The sequence below is a fragment of the Anomalospiza imberbis genome, chromosome 7 (genome assembly GCF_031753505.1).
Source record: "Anomalospiza imberbis isolate Cuckoo-Finch-1a 21T00152 chromosome 7, ASM3175350v1, whole genome shotgun sequence".
Lineage (NCBI taxonomy): Eukaryota > Metazoa > Chordata > Aves > Passeriformes > Viduidae > Anomalospiza > Anomalospiza imberbis.
The window spans coordinates 1,571,567-1,593,018 of NC_089687.1; the positions used below are offsets into that span (position 1 = coordinate 1,571,567).

The 21,452-nt window shown below is 43.2% G+C and overlaps 1 protein-coding gene across 23 annotated transcripts in view; it reads left to right on the forward strand.

Annotated features, from left to right (window-relative positions):
- NEB (nebulin) overlaps nt 1–21,452 on the forward strand; it is a 102,363-nt gene that overhangs the window by 21,991 nt on the left and 58,920 nt on the right. For all 23 annotated transcript variants that reach the window (XM_068195109.1, XM_068195087.1, XM_068195088.1 and 20 more), the window contains exons 32-70: nt 82–393; nt 588–791; nt 1,243–1,347; nt 1,686–1,793; nt 2,161–2,472; nt 2,790–2,993; nt 3,339–3,443; nt 3,536–3,643; nt 3,809–4,120; nt 4,444–4,647; nt 4,986–5,090; nt 5,183–5,290; nt 5,449–5,760; nt 6,414–6,617; nt 6,970–7,074; nt 7,167–7,274; nt 7,441–7,752; nt 8,210–8,413; nt 8,758–8,862; nt 8,955–9,062; nt 9,229–9,540; nt 9,845–10,048; nt 10,312–10,416; nt 11,102–11,209; nt 11,748–12,059; nt 12,488–12,691; nt 13,005–13,109; nt 13,602–13,709; nt 14,560–14,871; nt 15,289–15,492; nt 16,060–16,164; nt 16,640–16,747; nt 17,403–17,714; nt 18,206–18,409; nt 19,011–19,115; nt 19,293–19,400; nt 19,524–19,835; nt 20,434–20,637; nt 21,143–21,247. In XM_068195109.1, the coding sequence (XP_068051210.1) occupies nt 82–393; nt 588–791; nt 1,243–1,347; nt 1,686–1,793; nt 2,161–2,472; nt 2,790–2,993; nt 3,339–3,443; nt 3,536–3,643; nt 3,809–4,120; nt 4,444–4,647; nt 4,986–5,090; nt 5,183–5,290; nt 5,449–5,760; nt 6,414–6,617; nt 6,970–7,074; nt 7,167–7,274; nt 7,441–7,752; nt 8,210–8,413; nt 8,758–8,862; nt 8,955–9,062; nt 9,229–9,540; nt 9,845–10,048; nt 10,312–10,416; nt 11,102–11,209; nt 11,748–12,059; nt 12,488–12,691; nt 13,005–13,109; nt 13,602–13,709; nt 14,560–14,871; nt 15,289–15,492; nt 16,060–16,164; nt 16,640–16,747; nt 17,403–17,714; nt 18,206–18,409; nt 19,011–19,115; nt 19,293–19,400; nt 19,524–19,835; nt 20,434–20,637; nt 21,143–21,247 (7,182 nt within the window). The remainder of the gene's footprint in view (nt 1–81; nt 394–587; nt 792–1,242; nt 1,348–1,685; nt 1,794–2,160; nt 2,473–2,789; nt 2,994–3,338; nt 3,444–3,535; nt 3,644–3,808; nt 4,121–4,443; nt 4,648–4,985; nt 5,091–5,182; nt 5,291–5,448; nt 5,761–6,413; nt 6,618–6,969; nt 7,075–7,166; nt 7,275–7,440; nt 7,753–8,209; nt 8,414–8,757; nt 8,863–8,954; nt 9,063–9,228; nt 9,541–9,844; nt 10,049–10,311; nt 10,417–11,101; nt 11,210–11,747; nt 12,060–12,487; nt 12,692–13,004; nt 13,110–13,601; nt 13,710–14,559; nt 14,872–15,288; nt 15,493–16,059; nt 16,165–16,639; nt 16,748–17,402; nt 17,715–18,205; nt 18,410–19,010; nt 19,116–19,292; nt 19,401–19,523; nt 19,836–20,433; nt 20,638–21,142; nt 21,248–21,452) is intronic.

Below are 21,452 nucleotides of genomic sequence, written 5' to 3' on the forward strand. Positions count from 1 at the left end.
AGATGAGGGAGTATATTGGTGTGTTTTGCCACTTACATGTTTGTCACTGTGGTTTGAGTGGTGCCACCTTTGCCGTTGCAGTTCAAGTACAAAGAAGGATACCGCAAGCAGCAGGGACATCACATCGGATTCCGCAGCTTGCAGGATGACCCCAAGATGTTGTGGTCCATGCAAGTCGCTAAAATGCAGAGTGAGAGGGAGTACAAGAAAGACTTTGAAAAGTGGAAGACCAAGTTCAATATGCCTGTGGATATGCTGGGCTTCCTTCTGGCCAAGAAGTGTCAGGAGCTGGTCAGTGATGTGGACTACAAACACATTCTGCACCGCTGGACTTGTCTGCCGGACCAGGTCGATGTCACCGAGGCAAAGAGGGTCAACGAGCTGCAGAGTGATGTAAGCTCCCTCTGGGTTTAATTCACTTATTTCCACGTAAAATAATTACTGCTGATTGGAAAGTATCTTTGATGACTCGCTTTTGATATCAGTATAGATCAGATTGGAGCTAAACTGCCAGTTAGACTTTTCATAGGGTTTAATCAATTAACAGTGAAATAATCTGCTATGGTTTTGATTTTCACCCTTAACAGAACCTGTATAAGTCAGATCTACAGTGGCTCAGAGGCATTGGATGGAGTCCTTTGGGATCTCTGGAAGCTGAAAAGAACAAGAAAGCTTCTGAAATACTGAGTGACAAGAAGTACAGGCAGCACCCAGACACTATTAAGTTCACAAGTATCCCAGATGCCATGGATGTTGTTTTGGCAAAATCTAATGCCAAAAATAGGAGTGATGTAAGTTGCCTCTAGAGACAGAATGTGGGATTCAGTAAATGCATACATCAATATACATTTTAAAAAGGATCTCTGGTTCACAACATGCAGTTAAAATATCCAGATAGCAGTTGTTTATATTCAGGGCCTCACTGCTCTTTGTGCCTTGTTCAGAAGATGATGATCTTGAGCGCTGATAATTTACTTAGTATAACTGCAAATAAGACCTTTAGTAGGCAGTATGTAAATGTGTTTTTAATGCTGTTTCCTTGGCATTACATGGATGTAAAGAAGAAAAAAGGCTTTATTTCAATAAGAAGTCATTGTATTATTTGATTTTACTGTCTTTTCTTGTTTACATCCCTAATTCTTGCTTAGTACATCTTTTCTTTGCTAATTCAGGGAAAAGGTGAACTGAAATTACTGCTGTGAATCTTGGATCAGACCAGGTTTTTGTTTGTGTCTCTTTCAGATACTCTACAGGGAAGCTTGGAACAAGGACAAGACTAAGGTTCACATCATGCCTGATACACCTGAAATTTTGTTGGCTAAATCAAACTTGATTAACACAAGTGATGTAAGTTTGCATTTGAAACTGAATATAGAGAATCACAGGGTTGTATTACTCACCTCTATAGAAAGCTCTGGGAATAATTCAGATTAATGTATTTGCTATAAGAAAATTTTGATCTTCAATGAAGTAATCAGAAAACATTTAAATTGTAATTTTAAAATATTTTATATCCAAGGGTACAAAATGCCTGTCATTATTAGCAAGGTATGGAGTTTAATTGTTTAAACTGTGTTTGGATACCCATGCTTTCTTTTCAATAGCCAGAGGTGGAAAGTTGTAGCATTGAAAAACCCTCTAGAGAGTTTTATCTGCATTAATTCCTTTGAATCCTTCTCTAACAGAAACGTTACAAGGTAGGATATGAAGAGCTGAGGAAGAAAGGCTACGACCTCCCTCCTGATGCCATCCCCCTCCAGGCAGCCAAGGCATCCCGAGACATAGCCAGTGAGGTGGGTCGTGCAGAGGGAAAACCAGAGTGGGGCATATAATCTTGGATAAAAATAGTTTCTATTTAACAGGAGGAGATCTATAAAATTTTAACACTGTTGTGTTGCTGCCCACCTCAAAGATTGTGTAATTCTTACTGGTGTAAAGCTAATTAAATTAAGTACAATAATATAAAGATGATAGTATATAGCCATGAAGAATCCCATAATATCTCCTGGATGTAATAAAAAAATGCTAAAAACTTTGGGAAAAAACAGAAGCAAGTTAAAATATGTTAGATTCAACATGATTAACTACTGCATTAACAGCAGAGAAACTGAAATGGCAGCTTGGAAAGAAGTGGTAATTGTTGCTTCTGTGTTCAATTAGTACAAGTACAAAACGGCATACAGAAAACAACTGGGCCACCACATTGGGGCCAGGAACATCGAGGACGACCCCAAGATGATGTGGTCGATGCACGTGGCCAAGATCCAGAGTGACAGGGAGTACAAGAAGGACTTTGAGAAGTCCAAGACAAGGTTCAGCAGCCCTGTGGACATGCTGGGAGTGGTGTTGGCCAAGAAATGCCAGGAGCTGGTCAGTGATGCCGATTACCGGCACCCTCTGCACCGCTGGACATGCCTGCCGGACCAGAACGATGTTGTCCATGCCAAGACAGTGTACGACCTGCAGAGTGATGTGAGTTGTTCTTCACTGGCTGTGTGACAGCCTTGGGTTGTCTGTCCTGTGTTCTGTTCTAGATGTGAAGGAGGAGTCTGTGTGGCAAGAAAAGGGCAATGGAGTCAAGTTTTTTCTTGTGGTGAACCAGCAGTTGGGAAAGACAAATGCTGAGAGCAGTGGAGAGCCTTAGGGGATGGGTCCAAACACTGAATGGGGGGCTGGTGGGTTGACACAGTGGAACATTTTCCGTGCAGGAGAATATCCATTGGTAGGAGATGAGGTTGCTTGGAGCGAGGCAGTTGCTGAACTGTTTGTGTCCTTTCCTGTCCTTCCAGAACGTGTACAAGTCTGACCTGCAGTGGCTGAGGGGCATTGGCTGGTCCCCAATTGGATCATTGGACATTGAGAAGAACAAGAGGGCGAGCGAGATCCTGAGTGACAAGAAGTATCGGCAGCACCCAGACACCATCAAATTCACGAGCCTTCCTGACTCGATGCCCATGGTGCTGGCAAAGAACAACTCCAAAATCATGGACCAAGTGAGATTTCCTTGTGTTTACATCTTGATGAGCATCTTCCTTTCCCCGGATGTTGTCCTATGCCCTTCCATGACCTGGGTTCTTCAAGGGGAATGCTGCATCCTCTTACCTCAGGGATTTATGTTCCTTGTTTGAAATAAAACACTATATTTTTGTGGTTGGAGCAATAATGGGGTGCAATGTGGAAAAGGGTGAAGCATTAGAAAGGTTTGGGGAGAGGGCAGGACTTTCTGGGGTCAGTGCAAATTAGAGGCCTCTTGCTTTGTTTTGTGGACCTGATTTGCTCATTGAGTTTGATCCCTAAACCTGTGTGATCTTACCTCCTTCTGTGCTCCTCGTTTCCAGCGCTCGTACATCTCAGCCTGGGAGAAGGACAAAACCAGCATTCACATCATGCCGGACACCCCTGGGATCCTGCTGGCCCAGCAGAACAAAGTGAACTTCAGCGAGGTGGGTGGTTGTTGAGGGTGCAGGGTGTGTCCCTGGGCGCTGCCGTGTCCAGGCAGCAGCGTTGTCTGAGGGCCTGCTGGTGTCTGTTGCAGAAACTGTACAAGCAGGCGATGGAGGAGGAGAAGAAGAAGGGCTACGACATGCGGGCAGATGCCATTCCCATCCAGTCTGCCAAAGCCTCCCGGGACATCGCCAGTGATGTGAGTGCACAGCAGCCCTCGAGCACACACTGGGACTGAGTCTTTTCTCACTGTAAAATCTCTGTGGCTTCAGCTGCTATATTTTCTGGAGGTGGTGTCACAGGGGCTGCTGGGGTCGTATAAAAACCCTAATGTAACACTCATTGAACATTTTTTTGTCCATAGTACAAGTACAAGGAAGGATATCGCAAGCAGCTGGGCCACCACATCGGGGCCAGGAACATCGAGGATGACCCCAAGATGATGTGGTCAATGCATGTGGCCAAGATCCAGAGTGACAGGGAGTATAAGAAAGCCTTTGAGAAGTCCAAGACCAACTTCAGCAGCCCTGTGGACATGCTGGGAGTGGTGTTGGCCAAGAAATGCCAGGAGCTGGTCAGTGACGTTGATTACCGTCACCCTCTGCACCGCTGGACGTGCCTGCCGGACCAGAACGATGTTGTCCATGCCAAGACAGTGTACGACCTGCAGAGTGATGTGAGTTGTTCTTCACTGGCTGTGTGACAGCCTTGGGTTGTCTGTCCTGTGTTCTTTCTGCTGTTGGAGGAGACGTGTGTGTGTCAGGGGAAGGCCAACAGATTGTAATCCTTGTTTTCTGGAGAACCAAGGATTGGCAAGTCTTGGGTGCAGATGAAAATGGTATGAAGAGGCCTAGGAGATGGGTACAGCCACTCAATGGGTGGCTGGTGGATTGATCCAGTGGAATGTGCATAATTAAGTGGAGCTTCCCGTGGTAGGAGATGAGGTTACTTGGAGCGAGGGGGTTGCTGAGCTGTTTGTGTCCTTTCCTGTCCTTCCAGAACGTGTACAAGTCTGACCTGCAGTGGCTGAGGGGCATTGGCTGGTCCCCAATTGGATCATTGGACGTTGAGAAGAACAAGAGGGCGAGCGAGATCCTGAGTGACAAGAAGTATCGGCAGCACCCAGACACCATCAAATTCACGAGCCTTCCTGACTCGATGCCCATGGTGCTGGCAAAGAACAACTCCAAAATCATGGACCAAGTGAGATTTCCTTGTGTTTGCATCTTGATGAGCATCTTCCTTTCCCCGGATGTTGTCCTATGCCCTTCCATAACCTGGGTTCTTCAAGGGGAATGCTGCATCCTCTTACCTCAGGGAGTTATGTTCCTTGTTTGAAATAAAAGTCTTTTGGAGCAGTAAAGCGGTACAGTGTGGAAAAGAAAAAGGTTAAGCATTAGAAGGTTTTGGAGAAAGTAAAGGTGTTCCTGTGTCAGTGCAAAGTAGAGGCCTCTTGCTTTATTTTGTGGACCTGATTTGCTCATTGAGTTTGATCCCTAAACCTGTGTGATCTTACCTCCTTCTGTGCTCCTCGTTTCCAGCGCTCGTACATCTCAGCCTGGGAGAAGGACAAAACCAGCATTCACATCATGCCGGACACCCCTGGGATCCTGCTGGCCCAGCAGAACAAAGTGAACTTCAGCGAGGTGGGTGGTTGTTGAGGGTTCAGGGTGAGTCCCTGGGCGCTGCCGTGTCCGGGCAGCAGCGTTGTCTGAGGGCCTGGTGGTGTCTGTTGCAGAAACTGTACAAGCAGGCGATGGAGGAGGAGAAGAAGAAGGGCTACGACATGCGGGCAGATGCCATTCCCATCCAGTCTGCCAAAGCCTCCCGGGACATCGCCAGTGATGTGAGTGCACAGCAGCCCTTGAGCACACACTCGGACTGAGTCTTTTCTCACTTTAAAATCTCTGTGGTTTCAACTATGTATTTTCTGCAGGTGGTGCTGCAGGGTTCTTGGCGACATAAAAAACCCTAAAGTAACACTGAATATTCTTTTGTCCATAGTACAAGTACAAGGAAGGGTATCGCAAGCAGCTGGGCCACCACATCGGGGCCAGGAACATTGAGGATGACCCCAAGATGATGTGGTCAATGCACGTGGCCAAGATCCAGAGTGACAGGGAGTATAAGAAAGCCTTTGAGAAGTCCAAGACCAACTTCAGCAGCCCTGTGGACATGCTGGGAGTGGTGTTGGCCAAGAAATGCCAGGAGCTGGTCAGTGACGTTGATTATCGTCACCCTCTGCACCGCTGGACGTGCCTGCCGGACCAGAATGATGTTGTCCATGCCAAGACAGTGTACGACCTGCAGAGTGATGTGAGTTGTTCTTCACTGGCTGTGTGACAACCACAAGTCTCTCTTTTGTTCTGTTTCTCTGCTGGAAGAGGTCCTTGTGGGGATAGTAATTCTTGGTTGATTCTGAGGGACTGAGGAAGTATTGTGGCACTTCTTGTCATGGACAGTCAGTGATGGTGTTTGTGTGGGCTCCTGCTTCATGGTTACAGAAAAATCCTTTCTTGCCATGAAGATTTTATGGGGAGAGTTGTGGCTGAGACCTACAGTACAGTAAGGCAGGGAAAGGGCAAGAGAGTAAAATATTTTCCTTTGGAGGACCAACAGTGGCAGTGGCAAGCTCTGGGTGCAATGGTACATGGTACAGAGGGTCTTGGGCAATGTAAGGCACCTCCCATGCCTCTGCCAGCTGCAGAATGCCAAATGGAGCAGGTCTTTGCTGGAGATAATAGGAAGTTGGAGAGGTAGGATGGTGGATTGCCTGGCAGATACTTGTGCTGTTGCAGGAGTGGGGAGCCAGGTGTGGGGAACAGATCTTCAAGGAAGTCCCACACCTGGTGTCCGGTGGGTTGACCCAGGGAAACGTGTTCCATTTGGTAGAGCGTCCCATGGTAGGAGATGAGGTTGCTTGGAGCGAGGGGGTTGCTGAGCTGTTTGTGTCCTTTCCTGTCCTTCAGAACGTGTACAAGTCTGACCTGCAGTGGCTGAGGGGCATTGGCTGGTCCCCAATTGGATCATTGGACGTTGAGAAGAACAAGAGGGCGAGCGAGATCCTGAGTGACAAGAAGTATCGGCAGCACCCAGACACCATCAAATTCACGAGCCTTCCTGACTCGATGCCCATGGTGCTGGCAAAGCACAACTCTGAAATCATGAACCAAGTGAGATTTCCTTGTGTTTGCATCCTGAAGGAAATGAGCACCTTCCTTTCCCAGGATGTTTTTCTATTCCCTTCCATGGCCCAGGTTGTGCAAGGGGAGAAAATTCCTCTTGCCTCAGGGATTTGTATTCCTTGTTTGAGGCAAAAATCTTATTTTGAGTGGTTAGAGCAGTACAGAGGTACAGTGTGGAACGGAAAAGGGTAAAGCATTGGAAACACTGGGAAAAGTAAAGGTGTTCCTGTGTCAGTGCAAATTAGAGGCCTCTTGCTTTGTTTTGTGGACCTGATTTGCTCATTGAGTTTGATCCCTAAACCTGTGTGATCTTACCTCCTTCTGTGCTCCTCGTTCCCAGCGCTCGTACATCTCAGCCTGGGAGAAGGACAAAACCAGCATTCACATCATGCCGGACACCCCTGGGATCCTGCTGGCCCAGCAGAACAAAGTGAACTTCAGCGAGGTGGGTGGTTGTTGAGGGTGCAGGGTGTGTCCCTGGGCGCTGCCGTGTCCAGGCAGCAGCGTTGTCTGAGGGCCTGGTGGTGTCTGTTGCAGAAACTGTACAAGCAGGCGATGGAGGAGGAGAAGAAGAAGGGCTACGACATGCGGGCAGATGCCATTCCCATCCAGTCTGCCAAAGCCTCCCGGGACATCGCCAGTGATGTGAGTGCACAGCAGCCCTCGAGCACACACTGGGACTGAATCCTTTCTTTCTTTAAAAATCTCTGTGGCTTCAGCTGCTATGTTTTCTGGCGGTGGTGTCACAGGGGCTGCTGGGGTCGTATAAAAACCCTGAAGTAACACTCATTGAACATTCTTTTGTCCATAGTACAAGTACAAGGAAGGATATCGCAAGCAGCTGGGCCACCACATCGGGGCCAGGAACATTGAGGACGACCCCAAGATGATGTGGTCGATGCACGTGGCCAAGATCCAGAGTGACAGGGAGTATAAGAAAGCCTTTGAGAAGTCCAAGACCAACTTCAGCAGCCCCGTGGACATGCTGGGAGTGGTGTTGGCCAAGAAATGCCAGGAGCTGGTCAGTGACGTTGATTACCGTCACCCTCTGCACCGCTGGACGTGCCTGCCGGACCAGAACGATGTTGTCCATGCCAAGACAGTGTACGACCTGCAGAGTGATGTGAGTTGTTCTTCACTGGCTGTGTGACAGCCTTGGGTTGTCTATTTTCCTGTTTGAGGAGGTCTGTGTGGCAAGGGAAAGTCAAGGGAATTCAAATCCTTGTCTTCTGGAGAACCAAGAGTTGGCAAAGGCAAGAAATTTTGCAGCTGAGAATGGTATGAAGAGCCTTAGGAGATGGGATAAAAGGCTCTTCCAATGTCCCTGCCAGATGCAGATTCACAAATGGGGTAGGTTTTTGCTGGCAATCCCAAGAAGATAGAGGTAGGAGATTTGTGGATTGCTTGGTAACCTCAGACAGGTTTCTGGGAGCTGAACTTATGTAGTCACTTTTGTGGCACAAGCTGGAGGGTTGACCCAGTGGAACATGTTCCATTAAGTGGAGCTTCCCGTGGTAGGAGATGAGGTTGCTTGGAGCGAGGGGGTTGCTGAGCTGTTTGTGTCCTTTCCTGTCCTTCAGAACGTGTACAAGTCTGACCTGCAGTGGCTGAGGGGCATTGGCTGGTCCCCAATTGGATCATTGGACGTTGAGAAGAACAAGAGGGCGAGCGAGATCCTGAGTGACAAGAAGTATCGGCAGCACCCAGACACCATCAAATTCACGAGCCTTCCTGACTCGATGCCCATGGTGCTGGCAAAGCACAACTCTGAAATCATGAACCAAGTGAGATTTCCTTGTGTTTGCATCTTGATGAGCATCTTCCTTTCCCCGGATGTTTTTCTATGCCCTTCCATGGCCCAGGTTGTGCAAGGGGAGAAAATTCCTCTTGCCTCAGGGATTTGTATTTCTTGTTTGAGATGAAATTTTCATTTCTATGGTTGGAGCAGTAATGGGTTACCGTGTGGAAAAGAAAAGGGTGAGGCATTAGAAAGGTTTGGGGAAAACAAAGGTGTTTCTGGAATAGTGCAAAGTAGAGGCCTCTTGCTTTGTTTTGTGGACCTGATTTGCTCATTGAGTTTGTTTCCCTAAACCTGTGTGCTCTTGTTTCCTGTGCTCCTCGTTTCCAGCGCTCGTACATCTCAGCCTGGGAGAAGGACAAAACCAGCATTCACATCATGCCGGACACCCCTGGGATCCTGCTGGCCCAGCAGAACAAAGTGAACTTCAGCGAGGTGGGTGGTTGTTGAGGGTGCAGGGTGTGTCCCTGGGCGCTGCCGTGTCCAGGCAGCAGCGTTGTCTGAGGGCCTGGTGGTGTCTGTTGCAGAAACTGTACAAGCAGGCGATGGAGGAGGAGAAGAAGAAGGGCTACGACATGCGGGCAGATGCCATTCCCATCCAGTCTGCCAAAGCCTCCCGGGACATTGCCAGTGATGTGAGTGCACAGCAGCCCTTGAGCACACACTCGGACTGAATCCTTTCTTTCTTTAAAAATCTCTGTGGCTTCAGCTGCTATGTTTTCTGGAGGTGGTGTCACAGGGGCTGCTGGGGTCGTATAAAAACCCTGAAGTAACACTCATTGAACATTCTTTTGTCCACAGTACAAGTACAAGGAAGGGTATCGCAAGCAGCTGGGCCACCACATTGGGGCCAGGAACATCGAGGATGACCCCAAGATGATGTGGTCGATGCACGTGGCCAAGATCCAGAGTGATAGGGAGTATAAGAAGGACTTTGAGAAGTCCAAGACAAGGTTCAGCAGCCCTGTGGACATGCTGGGAGTAGTGTTGGCCAAGAAATGCCAGGAGCTGGTCAGTGACGTTGATTATCGGCACTACCTCCATGAATGGACTTGTCTGCCAGACCAGAATGATGTGATCCATGCTAAGGAAGCCTATGACCTGCAGAGTGATGTGAGTACTTGCTGATAAGCCCTGGACTACTGAAATGTTTGTACTTTCCTTGGAATATAAACTAGAGTAGTTACTCTGATATAGTGTTTTTTCACGTTGTATTTTTTTCCCTGTTCAAAGCAAGGCCATTATATTTTGAGGAGTGAAGAACTCTGACTGTAAGGACATTATGAAGGTTTATTTACAGCCAAACAGCAGAATTAGCTCCATATCATCCTTCATAATAAGGAATTTGAATATATTAACTGCTGATTATCATATAAAGTGTGAAATTTTTATCTGCTGCCTTTATATTTTGTAACAGAACTGCTACAAGTCTGACCTCGAGTGGCTGCGGGGCATTGGCTGGGTCCCAATTGGTTCCTTGGAAGTTGAGAAGGCCAAGAAGGCAGGGGAGATCCTGAGTGACAAAATTTACCGCCAGCATCCAGACACCATCAAGTTCACCAGCATCCCAGATTCTCTCCCGATGGTGTTGGCCAAGCAGAATGCAGACACCATGAACAAGGTGAGTCTGGATTTGATCAGGTAATTCATCAACAATCTCTGCCTAAACCCTGAAACAGGACTGGGCCCCAGACTTGTGCCTGTGCTGTGAGATTTCAGCACTGTAGGGCTGTAAAAATGTAAGTTCCATTTTTGGTAATCAGTGGGAAACATGTTTTCATCAAGAGCTGATTTAATAATATCTTCCTAGAGAATTACTAAGTTAATTTGTCACAGTTATCAATTGTGAATGTCTCCAAATACTCTGCTGTGTTTCTCCTGCAGCGTTTGTACACTGAGGCCTGGGATAAAGACAAGACACAAATCCACATCATGCCTGACACGCCTGAAATCACACTGGCAAGAGAGAACAAGAAGAACTACAGCCTGGTGAGTGTGGGAGCTCTCCAAATGCAACTGCTCTGTGTCATGGCTGGATCAGGAATGTTCTGGGAAACCTCCTAGAGATGGCACTATCAGTTTCCTTAAGTAACTCCCATATTTATCAAAAAAATTGTGACTTTAAAAACATTGTATATTTGTAGTAGTGCATACATAGAACAGTGAGCACTGGTGAGAAGAAATTCCATAAATTCTACACAAGTTGTGTGTTTCCACTGAAGTTTTGGGGAGTCATTCCTGCCAGTGTGCATAATGCTGGGAAGGCAAAAATTAGTACCAGAAAGGTAACTACCAGCATAATTCTGAAAAGGTGTGATGCCAGTGTTCAACATTATTTTAGGCAAACACGTTCACATCAGTAAGACATATCAGTGGTTTTTAAAAGTAAGTTTTACTCCATTTGTATAGAAGAAAAGTTTAGCTCTAAATTGTAGTCAATGTTACATTATTTAAAGGAGTAAAATAAAAAATAATTAACAAATGTATTCAGCAAAGCTCTTTCTTTGACATGAATTTGTATCAGCTACTGATCTGAGGTTTTGAGTTTAAAGTAGATAAAACTGGTTATAATAAATCTAAACACAATTATTAGATCTACTTCCAAGCAATTTGTTTTGCAAAGAGTATAACTTATGGAACTTACATGAGTCCCACTGTTTAATTCTTCATCTAGAAACAATACAGACAGGCCATGGAAGATGCAAAGAAGAAAGGTTATGATTTGAGAGCTGATGCCATCCCCATCCAAGCAGCCAAAGCATCCAGGCAAATTGCCAGTGATGTAAGAATCTAACTTTTTGTTTCCTTCTATGTTGACATCTCTCCTCTGCAACCTGAAAATTATCAGCTGGATCCTGTAAAAGGCACTGCAGTTAAACTGTGACCTTAAGTAGTAGATTTTTGCAAGAAAATTATAATGTATGTTAAAAAAATAAATTTGATAATTATAAGAACAATATAATGCTGCTATCATGATAATTGTATAGATCATAGCCCTATAAGTGTTTACAGTATGTGTATCATTATATGTAATAAGGATTAAAAGCATTTATTAAGACCAGGATTATTTCTCACTAATATTAGTAAGGCACATTTCTTCAAAAAGGAAAATGATAAAAAAATTCTGTTTAGGGTTCCAACTCAAATAGCAAGAAACCTTAGTCCTGGAATATTATTAGCATGAGAATTGATTTGACTGGGTTTTTTTTTTAATGGTAGGTTATAGATAAGTTTGGAAAGGTTATTGCTAGAAATATTTAATATGAGAAACGGATATTTTTAGGTGATGCAGAAATGTAATATCTTGGTTTGTGTTTCAGTACATGTACAAGGAAGGGTATCGCAAGCAGCTGGGCCACCACATTGGGGCCAGGAACATCGAGGATGACCCCAAGATGATGTGGTCGATGCACGTGGCCAAGATCCAGAGTGACAGGGAGTACAAGAAGGACTTTGAGAAGTCCAAGACAAGGTTCAGCAGCCCCGTGGACATGCTGGGAATTGTGTTGGCCAAGAAGTGCCAGCAGCTGGTGAGCGACGCCGACTACCGGCACTACCTGCACCAGTGGATCTGCCTGCCCGACCAGAACGACGTGATCCACGCCAAGCAAGCTTACGAGCTGCAGAGTGATGTGAGTTCTCTGGCATTTGATTTTTGCTGAGGAATGTATTTGATATTTTACATAGTTGGATCAGGCCATCTTGTTCTGATGTGGTAGAACCAACATTCTGAGATTTATTTTTAAATTTTGTGGCTGTTTGAAACTAAGCTCTCCAACAGGATGTGTTTACTAATTGATGCTTCAATGAAATCCTCTAACACCAGAATTGCTATCTATCATTTACTATTCTGTGATAGTTGGATAATGGCTTCAGCCTTAATATAGTGGAAATGGACTTGTTTTTTCTGTATTTTCTCTTGTACTTTGAATTTATTTACATTAATTGTTAAGTTGATGGTGAGGTTACTGATGGGTGAGCTATTCACCATGTAAGTTGCATTATTGTTATTATTGATAGAATAACCTGTGTGGGTGATTTTTTTTCTATTTTTAAACAGAACTGCTACAAATCTGACCTGGAATGGCTGCGGGGCATTGGCTGGGTCCCAATTGGTTCCTTGGAAGTTGAGAAAGCCAAGAAGGCAGGGGAGATCCTGAGTGACAAAATTTACCGCCAGCGTCCGGACACCATCAAGTTCACCAGTGTCACGGATTCCCTGGAGATGGTGTTGGCCAAGCAGAACGCAGACACCATGAACAAGGTGAGTCCTGATCCCTCTGGGTGACACATCAGGGGTGTCTGCCTCAGCCCTGGAGGCAGGACTGGGAGTGAACTGAGCACAAGCAATGCTCATTTGTTTATTCCTTCTCCTTAATCAGTGTGGTGTTTTTTAAGTGTTGTTGCATTTCCACAAGTCAATCTTCCTTTTGTTAATACTGTCTTTTCCTAATTACCTGATTATCCCTGTTACATTTCCTGTATTTTAATTTGGTATGGTCTATGTTTTCCCTGATTATTGAAATATTAACCTGGTTTTGAATGCCATATCAATCTCTTCCTGTTTTCTTTTTTAGCGCTTGTACACTGAAGCGTGGAACAAAGACAAGACCACGATTCATGTCATGCCTGACACCCCAGAAATCCTGCTGGCCAAACAAAACAGAGTGAACTACAGTGAGGTGAGTGCAACTGGAATCTGAGACAATTAACTTGTACTTCTGACAAGTACACTTTTGTCACCTTTGATTTTTTATTAATGGTAGAATATTGTCGTGTTGTTTATTTTCACAAATGGTCTGTTCCCATGCTGAAATCAGAGTTGTGCCAGAAATTGAACTCCTGGATATCTAATTGGGCTACTGAAATATATTATCCCCCAAAAATTAGAAATAATTTCTACAGCAAGGTAGGGAAATAACTAGTCTTGCTTTGCTTTTCCTCAATGATTCCCATTTTCCAATCATATACGTTAAAATTACAAGTTCTGTGAAATCCGCAGTTGTTTACTTTCTAGTGAATGTAGAGCTGGGCTGAAGATGTTTAGGTTGACTGAAAATCAACACTATTGTTTAGGGGCTTGAATGGTTTTATTACTCAGATGTGCTGAACTGAAAAAACTATTCAAAAACTATTTTGTTTTTCAAACTCAATTGTGATTTTTTTTCTCACAGAAAATGTACAGACTGGCCTTGGAGGAGTCGAAGAAGAAGGGCTATGATTTGCGTTTTGATGCCATTCCCATTCAGTCTGCCAAAGCCTCCAGGGAGATTGCCAGTGAGGTGAGCAGGCCTTGTTCTCATGTCTCTGTGGATTTGGTAATGGAAAAGAATCATAATATTTCCTACTGTCATACTTCGTAGAATAGATAATATTGAAATATATTTTCATAGTGAACCTTTGTAATGATTCCACTACATTGCCTTTAGTGCATGGAAGAAAGGGGGAGCCATTATTTTTATTGTGAGGAATATATCAGTGTAATAAATAGATATAATAATGTGAAGATTATTAATATGCCCCCTGCAATACTTCTGTTGATGTCCATGGATATTCAAGCAGCATGGTCAAAAATGTGTATGAACCAATGATAGAGTTTGTCAGGTTAATTACTGATTCAAACAATATTTCTGGTCAAGTGTCATAATGAAATTCAAGATGTCTGAACATAAAAACAGGGATAAACTATACAATGACTATGAGAGCTTGTGCTTCTGGTAAGGCAGCATCACTGAGAGATGCAGGATAACTGATTTTTATGCTCCTTGTTTACTCTCAAGTTGGATATTTCAACTCTTTGTATTCAGAACAAGTCATATGATTTTAATCAAGGAGTTTTATAAAAAGTTTGTAAAGTAATTTAATATTTACAATTTAATCTTAATAGTAAAAGAATGTGAAGTACCAAACTTGTTAGAATGTGGCATTAAATGTTTAGTGATTGAAAGTGTGTTATATAAAAACTCATAGGTAACTATATCAAATAAAAAAGCTTCTTATGTGAAAATTAAACCCAGAGCAGAAAGGCTTACATCATATATTTATCTTTACAAAATAATGAGAATGTTAAACTGTTAGAATTATTTATTAATTTGTCAGTACACCAAATAATTTAAATCTCTTCTGTTTCAGTACAAGTACAAGGAAGGGTATCGCAAGCAGCTGGGCCACCACATTGGGGCCAGGAACATCGAGGACGACCCCAAGATGATGTGGTCGATGCACGTGGCCAAGATCCAGAGTGACAGGGAGTACAAGAAGGACTTTGAGAAGTCCAAGACAAGGTTCAGCAGCCCCGTGGACATGCTGGGAATTGTGTTGGCCAAGAAGTGCCAGCAGCTGGTGAGCGACGCCGACTACCGGCACTACCTGCACCAGTGGATCTGCCTGCCCGACCAGAACGACGTGATCCACGCCAAGCAAGCTTACGAGCTGCAGAGTGATGTGAGTTCTCTGGCATTTGATTTTTGCTGAGGAATGTATTTGATATTTTACATAGTTGGATCAGGCCATCTTGTTCTGATATGGTAGAACCAACTTCTTGGGATTTATTTTTAAGTTTCACAGTTAATTGATGCCAATATAGAGGTTATATTAACTAACTGGTATTTAAATGAAAATCTGTAATTCTAGGATTTGGACCATTTATTATTTACCATTCTGTGATAGTTGGATAATGGTTTCACCCTTAATGTAGGTGAAATGTTGTCATTTTTTCCACAATTTTCTTTACAGCTTTGCATTTGTTTGAATGAACAGCTGATAGGAAGGTTATTTTCCTTTGGAAAGATGCACTGTGTAACATACTGTATTATGATTATTTTATTAAAATAACCTGTGTAATTTTTTTTATTGTAACAGAACTGCTACAAATCTGACCTGGAATGGCTGCGGGGCATTGGCTGGGTCCCAATTGGTTCCTTGGAAGTTGAGAAAGCCAAGAAGGCAGGGGAGATCCTGAGTGACAAAATTTACCGCCAGCGTCCGGACACCATCAAGTTCACCAGTGTCACGGATTCCCTGGAGATGGTGTTGGCCAAGCAGAACGCAGACACCATGAACAAGGTGAGTCCTGATCCCTCTGGGTGACACATCAGGGGTGTCTGCCTCAGCCCTGGAGGCAGGGCTGGGAGTGAACTGAGCACGAGCAATGCTGCAGTTCAGGCATGATGCGTTTTCAATCAGTGTGTTCTTGGTATTTCACTCATAACTCTAAGGTCAGGTAATGGAAGACTCAAATTTGTGTAATATTCTTCATTTTGCATTCAAATTTTTTCCTTGACCTGTGTGTGCATTGGGCACTATTAATGCTTTGGTTTATTCATTATTCTGAAGCAATGTGGAAGTTTCCTTAATGTTTTTAAAATCCCTCAGATAAAGTCTCCTTTTGTTGATGTTACTTTTACTGGATTAACACATACCAGAATATTCATACTATATCTTATAGTGTCATAAAATGGTTTTGGTTAGAATGGACATTAAAGGTCATTTTGTTCCAACCCCCTGCCATGGGAAGGGACAACTTCCACTAGACCAGGTTCCTATCATTTTAATTAATGTGTTTTCCATGACTAATGAGATATTAACCTGGTTTTGAATGCCATATCAATCTCTTCCTGTTTTCTTTTTTAGCGCTTGTACACTGAAGCGTGGAACAAAGACAAGACCACGATTCATGTCATGCCTGACACCCCAGAAATCCTGCTGGCCAAACAAAACAGAGTGAACTACAGTGAGGTGAGTGCAACTGAAATCTGAGACAATTAACTTGTACTTCTGACAAGTACACTTTTGTCACCTTTGATTTTTTATTAATGGTAGAATATTGTCGTGTTGTTTATTTTCACAAATGGTCTGTTCCCATGCTGAAATCAGAGTTGTTCTTCCACAAAAATATATTTTCATTAAAAATATATTATCCCCCATAAATGAGAAAACATTTCTATAGCAAGTTGTGGAAATAGGTAATTTAGCTTTTTAAATGTTCCAGTCTTTGCATTCCCTAAATGATTTCCATTTTCCAAACATCTACAATAAAATTATAAGGTCTTTGAAATCGGTTGTTTTTATTTCTAGAAAACAGTATTTAAATTGTCTGAAGAGGAACAATATTGTTCATTGGACTTCATTTGTTTTACTGCACAGTTGTGCTGAACCGAAACGCAATTTTGAATTTTGTTTTTTGAAACTAAGATGTGACTCTTTCTCACAGAAAATGTACAAACTGGCCTTGGAGGAGTCGAAGAAGAAGGGCTACGATTTGCGTTTTGATGCCATTCCCATTCAGTCTGCCAAAGCCTCGAGGGAGATTGCCAGTGAGGTGAGCAGGCTTTGTTCTCATGTCTCTGTGGATTTGGTAATGGAAAAGAATTAGAATCTTTGTTCACTTGTTTGCTAATATCACATTTCACAAAATAGATAATATAGAAATCTGTTTTCATAGTGATTCTACCACATGCCTTAAGTGCACAAAAAAATATGGATAGCCAATATTTTTGTATGTGTTATGCATCACAGTAATGAATAAATATAATAATATGAAGATTTTTTATATGCCCCCCATTGCTATCCATGGATGTTCAAGTAGGATGAACAAAAAGATGTAGGAGTCTGTGCTAGAGTTTGTGAAGATAATTTCTGATTCAATATTGGAAGTACTTTAAAATTTGTCCCCAAAAGAGATATGTAAGTAAATAAATTCTTAAAGTTTAAATGCACGTCTTTTCTGGAGGAAAGAAATAATTCTGTTTCAGTGTCACATTGAAGTCCAAAACATTGGAATACAAAACCAGGGAAAAAACTCTGCAATGACTGGGACAGGTTTTGTTTAAAGGATTAGGCAATATCACTAGAAGACAGAGGGTAACAGCTTTTTATGCTCCTTATTTTTCTACCAAGAAATCTATTTAAATGCTTTGTGTTAAAAAAGGATAAAATATATAAATATATACATATATGGATTTTTTTTCCTGCAGTACAAGTACAAGGAAGGGTATCGCAAGCAGCTGGGCCACCACATTGGGGCCAGGAACATCGAGGACGACCCCAAGATGATGTGGTCGATGCACGTGGCCAAGATCCAGAGTGACAGGGAGTACAAGAAGGACTTTGAGAAGTCCAAGACAAGGTTCAGCAGCCCCGTGGACATGCTGGGGGTAGTGTTGGCCAAGAAGTGCCAAGGGTTGGTCAGTGACATTGACTACCGGCACTACCTGCACCAGTGGATCTGCCTGCCTGACCAGAACGACGTGATCCACGCCAAGCAAGCCTACGACCTGCAGAGTGATGTGAGCAAATCCTTAAATTTGTAACACAGTATTTCTGTAGTACAGTATTTCTGTAGTGCGGTAATTCTGTGATACAGTAATTCTGTAATACAGAATTAAGTCTTTCACAATCTAGTTTTTAAAATATGGATAATAAGCCTCTAGTCAGTTGCATCAGACTTGTTGAAATGTTTTCATTCTTTCAATTCTTTCATCAAATACATGTTTGATTCTATTTTTTCAGTTCTTAACCTGAGGTATAATTTGTATGTTTTTCTGATACTAGCATTGTGCTCCAATACCGCTTTTATTTCTCTTATTTAATAATTATTTTACTTAGTCTTCAAAACCAAGTTGTTTTCATAACCACATCCTCAGAAACATACCCAGTTGTTCATATTGTATGTGCTTGTTTATATTAATTTTAATATTTGATCACACTTGCCCATATATAACAAACTTTCAAATTTTTCACACTTGCCCATATATAACAAACTTTCAAATTTTTTCAGGCTGTTTACAAATCAGACCTGGAATGGCTGAGAGGCATTGGATGGGTTCCTATTGGTTCCTTGGAAGTTGAGAAAGCCAAGAAAGCTGGAGAAATCCTCAGTGACAGGAAGTATCGGCAGCCTGCAGACAAAATCAAATTTACCAGCGTGACCGATTCCTTGGCCATGGTCTTAGCCAAGCAAAATGCTGAGATCATGAACAAGGTGAGGGTGGTATTGCCATTAATAGAACTTGTTAATGAGGTGAAAAATTCAAAATACAAAGTAAACCGAAAAACCTGTGGATTATAGAGAAAGTCAATGTCCAAATTCAGCCATTGTACAGGAAAGCTGTTCTCTCAGGGCTCAGTCTGAAGTGAGCAGTTGGCAAAAATCTACAGACAAAAGTCCCTTAAATCACAGATTTTTCCAAGAGTAATACTGCATGATGAACAAGTGATGAGGAAATACCTGAAGTTCTCTGGATGTGAAACTTCTGCAACAAATCCCAGATCTGGAGGGCCAAAGTCACTAAGTACCTCCTCCTTTATAAAATAATCAAACAACTTATACAGAATAATTAATACACTTTTCCTCCTATGGCTGTTTCTCCACAATCCAAAATCTATCATTTGCTGCACCAGCTTAACCTGAGAAATAATGAGAAGGGACAAAATTTTCCTTCTTGAGCTGTTCAGAGAGAAACTTTGCTGTATCAGGGTATTAGAGCTTACTGGAACTACCCCTAGCAGTTTGTAAAATAATTGTAATTGTAAAATAATTTCATAAAGGACTGTTTGTAAAGGGCTGTTTTCCTCTCTTGCAGCGCCTGTATACGGAAGCCTGGGATGCAGACAAGAAGTCCATCCATGTCATGCCTGACACACCAGACATTCTGTTAGCAAAGGCCAACGCAGCCAACATTAGCAATGTAAGGACATTTAAACATTTACTGAACTAGTGGAAATTCAGAGTTAAGTCAGCATTTCTTTAATCATAAAGATGTTCTGAAACACGCATTCATGAAAAATTTGAGAGACAATTATGAAATGTAGAAATCCCATTTTTCAGAATATTGATAAGCCATTTTCTGTCTTCTCTTGTGTAGAAACTTTATGTCCAAGCCTGGGAAGAGGCCAAAAGGAAGGGTTATGACATGAGAGCTGATGCAATTCCAATCAAAACTGCAAAAGCATCAAGAGACATTGCGAGTGACGTATGTTCTTTCTTTACAGTTATTTTCAGTTACCTTAAAAACAAGAATATGTATTTTTGTGATCAATAGCAATAGGAAATGATGGGACCTTCATCCCAGATTCACTTCTCTCTGCATTTCCAGTACAAGTACAAAGAAACCCATGAGAAGGAGAAAGGCCACTACATTGGGTGCCCCAGTGCCAAGGAGGACCCGAAGCTGGCGTGGGCCGCGCGCGCCATGGCCCTGCAGAACGACCGCCTCTACAAGAAGGCCTACAACGATTCCAAGACCCAGATCCACATCCCCGTGGATGCCATGTCGGTGCAGGCAGCCAAGGAGTGCCAGACCCTGGTCAGTGACATTGACTACAGGCAGTACCTGCACCAGTGGACCTGCCTTCCTGACCAGAACGACGTGATCCACGCACGCCAGGCCTACGACCTCCAGAGCGACGTGAGTGACAATCACTGTAGGAATGCTTTAGGGCAGCTGTGTGAGGCTCTGTTTGTTAGTGACTGGCAAATATACTTTCAAATGCACATTTTTGGGCCTGCAGTTGGTTCTGGCATGTTTATTTTATCCTTTCTGAAGGATTTCAGCCTGGGTGCCTGAAATATTTGGGGCAGTTCATAATGAAGCCAAGTTTTCTTGGTCTTGGAATGTTTGCCTTCAGACTACTTGCAGCTTATGCCCCTGGTTTGGATGCAGTATATTAAGAGTACCATTGTTTCTGTGCAAATCAGGGGTGCTGTGTCTAGAAAGGACCTGATACAAGAGTGAATAAGTTGGGGGAAGGCTTATGATAAACCTTCTTGCACTTAGAGTTCGAGCTGCAGAAACCCAAAACGGTTTGGATTGGAAAAGATCATCTTATTCCAACCCCCTGCCATGGGCAAGGGACACCTTCCAGTAGACCTGGTTATTCAGAGCCTCATCCAGACTGGTCTTGAACATCTCCAGGAACTGAGAGTCCACCAGCTCTCTGGGCTAAGAGTTACCTCTGCAATATACCCGCAAATACCTCTGCCAATAACCCTTGGTTTGTTTGTAGAACGTGTACAAGTCCGACCTGGAATGGCTGCGAGGCATTGGCTGGCTGACAGAAGGGTCTGTGGACGTGGTCAAAGCCAAGAAGGCCCAGGAGCTCCTCAGCGACCGCCTGTACCGCACGCGGCCGGAGCAGCTGAAGTTCACCAGCATCGCTGACTCCCCAGACGTTGTCCTGGCCAAAACCAATGCCATGCAGCTCAGTGATGTAAGCTCCTCTTTCACATTTCACTTCTTTCTGGTGGAGAGTAGAATTTCTATGGTGGGAATGATGAGTTGGTGTTGCTATTGGACACGAAATGAGCACACAGAAGCTTGGTGAGTCCAAGAGAGAAAAAGAGACAATTTTATTTCTGACCTCACAATATATAGAATTCCAAAAAGTGGCAGTGGATTGGAGGATGGAATCGCCACCTCTCCAACCACACTGGTCAAACCAAAAGTCCATCAATTCTCTCCTCCCACAAAGAAGAATGCAAAACAATTATTTACATGAACAGTGTGTGAGAACTCCAGTACAAATGTGTAAACTTTATCAGAAGACTGAAGAAGTTTTATGAGAACTTTAAAACTTTCAAAAGAACTATAAAAGAAAACACTTAAAAATCAAGGCGACAAGTTGGGAAGTTTTGCAAATTGGAATTACTGAAGAATTGCTCTCGGTGTTTTGTTCTCACCATACTGAATTGCCGCTGTTCTTCCTTTCTCCACAGCGTCTGTATCGTGAGGCCTGGGATAAAGACAAGACCCAGATTTCCCTTCCTTCAGACACTCCTGTCATGCTGCAGTCCAAAGTCAATGCTCTCAACATCAGCAATGTAAGAGAATAAATGAAATATTTGTGAAATGTTAGAAAATGAAAGCTGGCAATTGTTCTTCCAGTTTTTGCTGTAAATAGTGGTGCACAAACTCACCTTCTAATGTGCTTGTAAAGAGGAAATTACATGAAGAGGCTTTTTATCACCTCTCAGCCTACCAAGAGGTTGAGTGTTCGTGAACAAACTCCAAAGCTCAGTGCGCAGT